The 8,670-nt window shown below is 40.1% G+C and overlaps 5 protein-coding genes across 6 annotated transcripts; 2 read left to right on the top strand and 3 right to left on the bottom strand.

The window, feature by feature from the left end:
• Positions 1-6: 6 nt before the first annotated feature.
• On the bottom strand, positions 7-806 carry LOC108559885 (pyrroline-5-carboxylate reductase 3-like; the record flags this gene model as incomplete). The annotated part of the gene is made up of 4 exons (XM_017917255.1): positions 709-806; positions 520-659; positions 210-466; positions 7-141 (listed from the first exon to the last, which is right to left on the bottom strand). Coding segments are annotated over exons 1-4 (570 nt in total), but the record flags the coding sequence as incomplete, so codon positions are not given.
• Positions 807-988: 182 nt separating this feature from the next.
• On the top strand, positions 989-2,272 carry LOC108559889 (pyrroline-5-carboxylate reductase-like). The gene is made up of 5 exons (XM_017917261.1): positions 989-1,191; positions 1,254-1,507; positions 1,589-1,807; positions 1,866-2,077; positions 2,139-2,272. The coding sequence occupies exons 1-5, from the start codon at positions 1,092-1,094 to the stop codon at positions 2,209-2,211; spliced, it is 858 nt and encodes a 285-aa protein (XP_017772750.1). The 5' UTR covers positions 989-1,091; the 3' UTR covers positions 2,212-2,272.
• On the bottom strand, positions 2,228-3,726 carry LOC108559888 (probable transaldolase). Its single transcript, XM_017917259.1, has 3 exons — positions 3,419-3,726; positions 2,613-3,239; positions 2,228-2,555 (listed from the first exon to the last, which is right to left on the bottom strand). The coding sequence occupies exons 1-3, from the start codon at positions 3,516-3,518 to the stop codon at positions 2,284-2,286; spliced, it is 999 nt and encodes a 332-aa protein (XP_017772748.1). The 5' UTR covers positions 3,519-3,726; the 3' UTR covers positions 2,228-2,283.
• Positions 3,270-5,399, top strand: LOC108559887 (sorbitol dehydrogenase-like). 2 transcript variants are annotated; one of them, XM_017917257.1, is made up of 6 exons: positions 3,270-3,368; positions 4,042-4,145; positions 4,198-4,231; positions 4,286-4,795; positions 4,853-5,153; positions 5,210-5,399. In XM_017917257.1, the coding sequence occupies exons 2-6, from the start codon at positions 4,092-4,094 to the stop codon at positions 5,382-5,384; spliced, it is 1,074 nt and encodes a 357-aa protein (XP_017772746.1). In that variant the 5' UTR covers positions 3,270-3,368; positions 4,042-4,091; the 3' UTR covers positions 5,385-5,399. The 2 variants fall into 2 exon arrangements, with proteins under 2 accessions (XP_017772746.1, XP_017772747.1); XM_017917258.1 differs by having other exon boundaries at positions 3,278-3,372.
• Positions 5,366-7,994, bottom strand: LOC108559886 (kanadaptin). The gene is made up of 3 exons (XM_017917256.1): positions 7,585-7,994; positions 7,365-7,503; positions 5,366-6,824 (listed from the first exon to the last, which is right to left on the bottom strand). The coding sequence occupies exons 1-3, from the start codon at positions 7,884-7,886 to the stop codon at positions 5,388-5,390; spliced, it is 1,878 nt and encodes a 625-aa protein (XP_017772745.1). The 5' UTR covers positions 7,887-7,994; the 3' UTR covers positions 5,366-5,387.
• Between the last annotated feature and the right edge of the window lie 676 nt (positions 7,995-8,670).

Genomic DNA, 8,670 nt, shown 5'->3' with positions numbered 1-8,670 from the left:
TTCCAGTATAGCTCTGACTATCATCAAATCGTGCTCAGTGACTCCGTGACCTGGACAGAATGCCGTGCAACCAGCACCAACCATCATCGGGGTGTTAGGCATTAAGCGCACGACGCGCGCCCCCTCGAAACAGGACAACATCTATCAAATAAGAATAATTGTAAATAATTTAGAAGAAGAAAAAAATAGATGTATTAAAAACAAAACACCTTCTCTAATTTAGATATCTTATAACCAGCCAATATGGATAAAAACAGTTTGTTCTTGATATTAGCTGCATGTGGACTCTTCTCTATATTCTTTATAGCTTCTGGTAATATGTGAGGTTTCACAGCAAGAAATACAACATCTGATATTTCCATAATCTCTGCGTTGTCAGTGCTCACACAAGCACCCATCTCTTTCCATACATCCAAATTTTTAATGTAGGGACTTGAAACATTTACTTGATTAGGCTGTATCAGACCTATAGAAAGACATTGATTAGGCATTTGTTAGACAATTTCTTAAAAGTCGTACATTTATTCACAATTCCCTTGAAAATAGCTTTAGCCATATTTCCATCCCCTATGAAACCTATCTTCTCTTCAACACAGGAGAGCCTCTCAATTGGCTCATCTTCACAATTATTTTTAGGCGTTACATAAAACGTCCTACAACTAAAAAAAACTTTGCAGACCATTACTTGTTTATAACATATTAATTTACCTTAATATTAGATGAGGTCTTTTCATTAACTTCAACATTTTTCCTGAAGCTGATTATTTCACTGTCAATTGTATAACAATCATAACCAAAGAACTGAATCGCCAATAAATCTTGTAATAATAAAGATGAAATCTTAATTGGGACAGTTTCAAATCGAGTTTAATGTAATTCAATGTAACTAATTTTGCTGTTGAAAGTTGTAAATAATTTAAAGAGTTCAAAAATATTTAAAATTTTCCAATTTCAATGATGCCAACCAATGTTATATGTGACATTGGCAGTCCCGTCTGTCAGTGTCAAGTGGTAATATAATTACTTAACCTGTTTTTGAAAAGCTGCTTGTCGTTAGGTCGTTGAAGGTATTTAATTTTTGAATTTCGAAGATGACTTCGGAAGGAACCAAACGGTTCGAGGAGCTGAAGATCGGCTTTATCGGCGGCGGTAATATGGCAAAGGCTATAGCGGGAGGCATCGTCAAGAAAGGTGTGTCCAATTGCGTCTTTAATTCTTTCAATTAGCATTAATTATTTAAATTTATGCCGAAGGTTTGCTGTCGTACTCGCAGATCTACGTCTCGGGGCCGCGCATGCATAGCTTAGAGTCCTGGCAGTCGCAGGGCGCTAACGTTTACACGGACAACGGCACCGTCTGCGAGATCTGCGATGTGATCTTCTTGTCGGTCAAACCGCACATCTTGCCTGAAGCGATGGCGAATATCTGCATGAACAGTAGACACAAGATACGAAGCAAGTTGTTCGTCAGCATCATAGCTGGCATCAAACTGGAGGCGTTGGAAAATGTGCGTGTTATACTAGTTTTGTTTTTTTGTGTTTTCTCTCTAATAGATGCGCTTCAATCGAAACTAATGCTAATGTTTTAGCTTTTCAGGAGCTTCGACTCTTGCCGCATCATTCGAACCATGCCGAATACGCCGATGATGGTGGGCGAGGGTTGCACCGTCTATTGCCCTGGAGAGGGAGCAACGGAGAATGATGTTAAAATAGTTAGAACCATTCTGGAGGCTCTTGGAATTTGCTACATGGTACCTGAAAGCATGATCGACGCTATCGGAGCTTTGGCTGGTAGCGGTCCTGCTTTTGTAAGTTATCGTGCGCGTTGCAATAGAATCCTATTACAACTATTATATTCTTTATTAGGCATATTTAATGATCGAGGCGATGTCTGACGGAGGCGTTAAAATGGGAATTCCACGAGCGATGGCAACACAATTCGCTGCACAAACCATGCTCGGAGCAGCCAAGATGGTGCTCGAGAGCGGAAAACACACCGGGGCGTTAAAGGACGAAGTCTGTTCACCTGGTGGTACTACAATCACAGGTGTTCATGCGCTTGAAAAGGGCGGAGTGAGGTAAACAATCTTTATATATATAATTGTTGAAATACGTCCGTTTTGATTCGTTTTATTACAGGGCGGCAATAATGGACGCTATAGAATGTGCGGCTACTAAATCCGCAGAACTAGGACGTAGACACGTCAGTTAAAAATCAAATTCTAGTATGAGGGCGGTTATTTTTGTGATTTTTATTATAATATAAAATGGAATGTTACGATTGTTACTTCATTAATCCTTTGATGATGTTCTCCAATTTAATGCAATCTGCGGCGAAGTTGCGAATTCCATCCGACAACTTCTCGGTTGCCATCTTATCTTCGTTCAGCATCCACCTGAATTTCTGTTCAGTCATGTCCAGCTTTTGCAAGGTACAATTGGCTGCGTCCTCTTTGCTCAATTTGGTTTCCAATTGATCTCCGCACTTTTCCAATTCACCCAGAAGTTTCGGGCTGATGGTAAGCAAATCGCATCCAGCCAAAGCCTTGATTTCCTCTGCAAAACAACAAATATTATAATTTAACACACATTATTAATTTATCATCTTTTTACCAATATTTCTGAAAGAAGCGCCCATGACGACGGTCTTGTAACCGAACTTCTTATAATATTTGTAAATCTTCGTAACCGAAACAACGCCTGGATCCTCCTCTCCCTTGTATGTTTTCTTATCGGTATTGGCGACATACCAATCCAAGATTCTGCCAACGAAAGGCGAGATTAGGGTGACGCCGGCTTCAGCGCAAGCTACAGCTTGAGCGAAGGAGAAGAGCAGTGTTAAATTGCAGTGGATTCCGTGTTTGGATTCCAGTTCTTTGGCGGCTTCAATTCCTTCCCACGTGGACGCGAGTTTGATCAGGATCCTCTCCTTCTTGATGCCTTCATCCTCATACAGTTGGATGATCTTCTTGGCCTTAGCGACGCTACCTTCTTTATCAAAGGAAAGCCTTGCATCAACCTCAGTGGATACCCTGCCTGGTACAACCTTCAGGATTTCACACCCAAATAAAACACACAGCATATCCATGGTAGCCTCCACCTCTTCGTCCATGTTACCTCCAATCTTCTTGCCATAATTGATAGCCTTCTCAATCAAGGGCTTGTATTGGGGTAAATTGGCAGCAGCCAAGATCAGTGATGGGTTGGTTGTGGCATCAGTCGGTTTGTAAACTTTCATAGCTGCAACCGTAAAAATGCACAGGTGAAACTAGTTGCATATGAATATCCAGAAACCACGTTCTGGAATATCGCATACTATCGATTATAAGGACAACATAATTAAGCTATTATTTGGCAACCTCAACTAATGTATGTATGTATGTTGTTCATATAATTACTCCATTCCGTTGCTTACTTACCCTCAAAGTCGCCGGTGTCAGCCACAACGGTGGTAACATTTTTCAACTGCTCCAGAGCGCTCGCCATTTTCTGCTTCTTGCACTTCGGTTGTTGAGACATTGCGCTTTTTTTTTTCTATTTTTCTATCTCTTCGAATATCGTAAATGCGCGCGTTCTTTAATCGCAGAAAAAAAATAAATTTATCTGGGACAAACGAAACTGAAATTGGAGCGTGACGAAGTGAAAGGACGAGGTTTTTGACCCAAAAACGCTGACCACTTGGAAAGTATTGTATTGCTCAATAGCTAACGATTATGTTTGACCTTGGCGGTCATGAATTACATAACTTTTTATCTCCAATGTTTATAACAAACGGCGGTTGCATATAAATTTTAAATTTCATCGTTTGATTGGTTGCATATCCCACGTGATTTTTTTTAAATTTCTCGCTTAAATTTACGTTATTTAACAATAATTAAGTCATAGTTGACAAATTTTATTTAAAAAATACTTTAATGTCACCAACAATCATTATTTAAAAAAATGTTTTCAATTATGTTGAAATTTTCGCTTAAGAGTATTTATTAAATAAAAAAATGTATGTTCAAAGTTCAATTCGATAAACTTGTTGTTGTTGTTGCAGCTGTTGGAGTAGTCTTACATCAAACTTTGCTTCTTAGAAAATTCTCGAATATGGCTGGTGATAATTTAACAGCAGTGCTTTACGGAATCGACGATTTGCGTCTGGTAAACCATAATTTACTAACGTGAATGAAGGAATAATCTAATTGAATTCTAGGAACAACGTCCAGTTCCAACGCCAAATGGAAACCGTAAGACTTTATATTGATTATTTAGTATCAGTATGGACTTTGAATATGTTTTAGAGGTGCTTCTGCAGATGGAAGTGGTTGGAATCTGCGGATCTGATGTGCATTACCTGAAGCAAGGTCGCATTGGTCATTTCGTTGTTAAACAACCGATGGTTATTGGTCACGAGGCTTCAGGGACAGTGGTAAAAGTGGGCAAGGATGTGACCCACTTGAAAGTAGGAGATCGTGTGGCCATCGAACCGGGCGAATGTTGCCGAATGTGCAATTACTGCAAGGAGGGCAGATACAATCTCTGCTTGAAGATGGCCTTTTGCGCCACGCCTCCTTACGATGGAAACTTGACACGATTTTACGCTCACGCAGCAGATTTTTGCTACAAGTTACCTAATCACGTCAGTTTCGAGGAAGGAGCTATTCTGGAACCGTTGTCGGTGGGCGTGCACGCTTGCAAAAGGGGGCAGGTCACTTGCGGATCGAAGGTGTTGATCTTAGGGGCGGGGCCTATCGGTTTGGTAACTTTGCTCGCAGCTAAAGCTTTCGGAGCTACCAATGTGATTATCATAGGTTAATTCAGTTATATTAGTTAAAAAGAGCATTTATAGTATGCTCGAAATGTTACAGATATCGTGGAGAATCGTTTGGAAATAGCTAAAAAGTTAGGAGCTCATCATACGCTCCTCGTAGACAAGAACTTCGATGAGAAAACCATCATCGAGAAAGTTGTCCAAATCTTAGGTTGCGAACCGGACGTGAGTATGGAATGCAGTGGGGCGGAGCAAAGTGTCCGCATCGCAATTCAAGCTACTAAATCCGGTGGATGCGCTGTTCTCATTGGTATGGGTAAAGCGGAGATGACTCTTCCATTGGCCAGCGCTTTGATCCGCGAGGTCGATATCAAGGGCGTATTCAGATACGTCAACGAGTAAGACAAACGAGGATTAACAAAATCCTTTATTTTACAAAATACAAATTTTACAGTTACGAAACGGCGTTGGCGATGGTGTCCAGCGGAAAGATCGATGTGAAGCCGTTGATCACGCACGAATTCGCAATGGAGCAAACTTTGGATGCGTTCGGTGCTGCGATGGATCCAAAGTCCAAGTCCATCAAGGTTCTAATACACGCGAACCCGGAATGGAAGAAATTGGAATAAATCTCAGTAACCGAATTTTTCGTTTAAACTCGTCCTCCCGTCGCCCGTTTGATTTTGCGGCGGTACCCACATGTTGTAATCCTCCTTGCTGAAATCCGCCTCGTAGCCCTTCACCTTTTCCACTTCCATCTTTTCGGCTCTCTGCTGTATTCTTCTCATATTTTTCTTTTTCCGTTTCTCCTCCTCTTTCTTTACATCTTCAGAATTCTTCTCTATTTCGTTAGGTTCATTAACCTCATTTACCTGGTTCTTATTTTCAATAACTGCAACTGCATCTTCAGTTTGTTTTATTATTGGTTTTGTTTTAGTTTCTGCTATTTTCGTTTCGCCTTCGTCCGACTTTAAATCCTTTGAATTCATTTCCTTTTCTTCGGATTTAATTTCAATCGCTTCCTCTTCGATTTCATCGGTTTCAACAGTATCACTTACTGGTACTGGTGCTGGTACGCTGAGTTTTGCGAGTTTGGTTCTCTTCCCGAACATGGGCATTTTCATTGAGGTTTGTGGTTTCAGGGCCGGCATATCAGCAGGTTTTGCCAGATTCGCCAGTTTCACAACCGCGGCATGATCCTGCTTCAGCCTCAATAAATCCGCCTTCAATTTGCTTATCTTTTGTTTATCCACTTGGGGAGTCTTCAACGTTTTCATGAAGGAATCCAAGGAGTCTTCATCTTCATACTGTTGTTTAGCCTTGCCAGCATTTCGGACTACTTCCAACTCGGTTTCGATTTCTTTGATACGCCTCGACATGCTCGCCTCTTTTTCTATCAAAGATTCATAGGTTTCGATCTTTTGTGGGAGTTTTGCTTTCATGCGATTTTCGCGTTTCTTTTCGACAGTTCCTGTTCGATCCAAGAACGTATCGTCATCGCTATCGTAGAAATCGTTCTCCTCCCAATTTTTGGATTTGCGTTTTCGCGACTCGTGAGTGGCTTGTCGGAGAACTCCGTGTCTGTCCAGGATGCGACACGCCTCCAAAGCGCATTGCACGACTGCCTCCTTCTTTTTGCCCTTGTGCAGAACTTCAGCGACAATTGGTCTTCCCCTGGGATCGTCCAAGGGCAACACGACTTTGCACAAAAATTGTCCAACTCCTTGTTCGGTGCAGTCGTATTCAAATGAATGTCCTTCCCTATCCATAAAACCTCTTAGCGTCTTTTTGGGATCATCAAGGTACAATTCCTCGTTGTTGGTTTGCGCAAATGGATTTTCCATGAGTTCGTCTTCCTCCTCCGCATCCTCGCCCATTCCCCAATCAACTCCCTTAACCTCTTCCTTTTTCGTTTTCAGTTCAGCTTCCTTTTGCCTATTCACCAGTTCCTCCAATCTCTTCTGTTTCAGCTGGGTAACACTGAATTCAGAGACTTCTTCAGCATCGTCGTCCGGTCCTCCGAGTATGTAGTTGCGCGTGCTGCAACCTAACTTGATGATGTGACCAACCTGGAAACAAGCCATCTCTATAGCAACCAAACAAGAAACTAATCTGTCGTCGACTTTCGCGAATTGCTGTACGAACATTCTACAATAACTATATTATGGGCGATCTAAAAGAACTACTGTGCGAGGCCAACGACGATGCAGAGCTAAACTTTGAAAGAATCAGAGAGTTAGTGCAGAAATCATCGCAGATGCGAAAGGAATCGAAGGAGAGGGAGGAGAGAACGGAACAGTATTTTAAAACGTTAAAGGAACGCCTGGACCAGAGCAGCAGTTACTTGCAGAAGGCCAAGAAGGATTTGGACAATATCAGCTTTGCATTTGAGAGGGAGAAATTGAAGAAGGAGCAGGGCATTGACTATGCACAGTTTGGGCACAAAACTGATGAGGAATTGGAAGAAGAGATGAGATTAGTTAAAAGGCAATTGAGTGATTTGGAGGGAAGACTGAAGAATTTGAGCCAGAGCACTTCAGGTTCAGAGCTGACCCTGGATAAGTCAATCAAAACACTGGAGAACATCAGCAAAGGAATCTATCGCTTACCTTAACTCTCACATACACTCTTGGTTTTATCTGCACTTTATTTAAGAAAGTCCCATGTGTGCTTGTTAAATCATAGAGGTAAAAACCTTTCTCTTCATCACCTTCCACTTTTTCCCTGTACTGCAAAATTGCATGATGCCTGAAAATATATTTACAAAAATAAAATACATTTCTTCTTCTTCTTCTGATGATCATCTTGCAGTTTGATTGATTTTCTTACCTTGATACAGTAGGGTGGGCCATGGAAATATCACAAGTGGGTAATCTTCCAAATACCCAGTATGGTTTTTCAGTCAGATCAATGGAATTAATTATGGAACCGTTCTTGAGAACTTCGAAATTGTATTGACCACTTGGTAAACCTGACCATGAGGGCTCTTTGTAGCTCTGCTCCAATTTCTTTGCATCCTCTGGAGACGTTTTTTCCTCCACATTTTCAGCTTCAAGTTGTATAGTTTTCCTAGCAGCTTTTGCTACAAACACTGGCTTCTTAAAATCATCGCCATTCTCCTCGTCGTCCATTTCGTTTCTATTTAGTACCAATTAAACTATACAAATCTAGGTAGACATTAAAAAGATAAACATAACCTTTTTAAATGACAACAAATCTGTTACTTATACTTGCTTATAGTAATATTACGAGTTAGCTGAAGTTCAAGATTGGCAACCAAATGTGCAGATAAATTATTTGCAAAACACTTCGTATTTCCATTTAAAATTTTTAAGATGTTAATTATTAAATTAGTTTTCAATTAAATATTATTAATAAGATTATTTACGTAGGCAATCAAAGCCTTGTGTGCATATTAAAATGACGTCACTTTTGAACAGCGCAGAAACTGCTGAACTATACTCTTTCAAAAAGATCCGGTAGATGGAACCAACGATGACAAAGTTTAAAATCTTTTTCCCCCTTGATATAGACAACTATATATTCATGTTAGTTGCTGATAATTAATAAGTATATAATGAATAAGATCATAAGATTATCACGGAAAACATTAAATTAGTATATAGATTAATGAATTTGAATGTATTTGATTTAATTTACAATTATTTATAGTATTATATTGAGTTATATATATTTAAGGGGTAAAATGTTTTCTGAGGTTTCCTGTTATTAGTGAATTTCTCGACAACCCCTAACGGTAATTACATCATCGACCACTCATATGAAAGCTGAATATCTCACCTTTCCAACGCGCCTACATGCATCCTTGTAGTTTCATCGAGTCACCTGTTATAAGCTGAAGAACATTGCTTTTTCGTTTTTTATTCAGTTTTTACAGTTTTTCGTGATTTTCTC

Source organism: Nicrophorus vespilloides, unplaced genomic scaffold, assembly GCF_001412225.1.
Source record: "Nicrophorus vespilloides isolate i.1.1-1 unplaced genomic scaffold, Nicve_v1.0, whole genome shotgun sequence".
Taxonomy (NCBI): Eukaryota; Metazoa; Arthropoda; class Insecta; order Coleoptera; family Silphidae; genus Nicrophorus; species Nicrophorus vespilloides.
Note: the sequence above shows the minus strand (reverse complement) of the source record. Positions and strands in the feature narration are given on the sequence as shown.

Bases quoted from the DNA above. Each gene is read 5' to 3' on its own strand.
- LOC108559888 (XM_017917259.1), bottom strand. From the start codon at position 3,518: ATGTCTCAACAACCGAAGTGCAAGAAGCAGAAAATGGCGAGCGCTCTG. The intron at 3,240-3,418 runs GTAAGTAAGCAA...TTACGGTTGCAG, and splicing joins TGACACCGGCGACTTTGAGG to CTATGAAAGTTTACAAACCG. The intron at 2,556-2,612 runs GTAAAAAGATGA...GTTGTTTTGCAG, and splicing joins CGCTTCTTTCAGAAATATTG to AGGAAATCAAGGCTTTGGCT.
- LOC108559886 (XM_017917256.1), bottom strand. From the start codon at position 7,886: ATGGACGACGAGGAGAATGGCGATGATTTTAAGAAGCCAGTGTTTGTA. The intron at 7,504-7,584 runs GTAAGAAAATCA...ATATATTTTCAG, and splicing joins GCCCACCCTACTGTATCAAG to GCATCATGCAATTTTGCAGT. The intron at 6,825-7,364 runs GTAAGCGATAGA...GCTTGTTTCCAG, and splicing joins GAGTGTATGTGAGAGTTAAG to GTTGGTCACATCATCAAGTT.
- LOC108559889 (XM_017917261.1), top strand. From the start codon at position 1,092: ATGACTTCGGAAGGAACCAAACGGTTCGAGGAGCTGAAGATCGGCTTT. The intron at 1,808-1,865 runs GTAAGTTATCGT...ATTCTTTATTAG, and splicing joins CTGGTAGCGGTCCTGCTTTT to GCATATTTAATGATCGAGGC. The intron at 2,078-2,138 runs GTAAACAATCTT...GTTTTATTACAG, and splicing joins CTTGAAAAGGGCGGAGTGAG to GGCGGCAATAATGGACGCTA.
- LOC108559887 (XM_017917257.1), top strand. From the start codon at position 4,092: ATGGCTGGTGATAATTTAACAGCAGTGCTTTACGGAATCGACGATTTG. The intron at 4,232-4,285 runs GTAAGACTTTAT...AATATGTTTTAG, and splicing joins TCCAACGCCAAATGGAAACC to AGGTGCTTCTGCAGATGGAA. The intron at 5,154-5,209 runs GTAAGACAAACG...CAAATTTTACAG, and splicing joins GTATTCAGATACGTCAACGA to TTACGAAACGGCGTTGGCGA.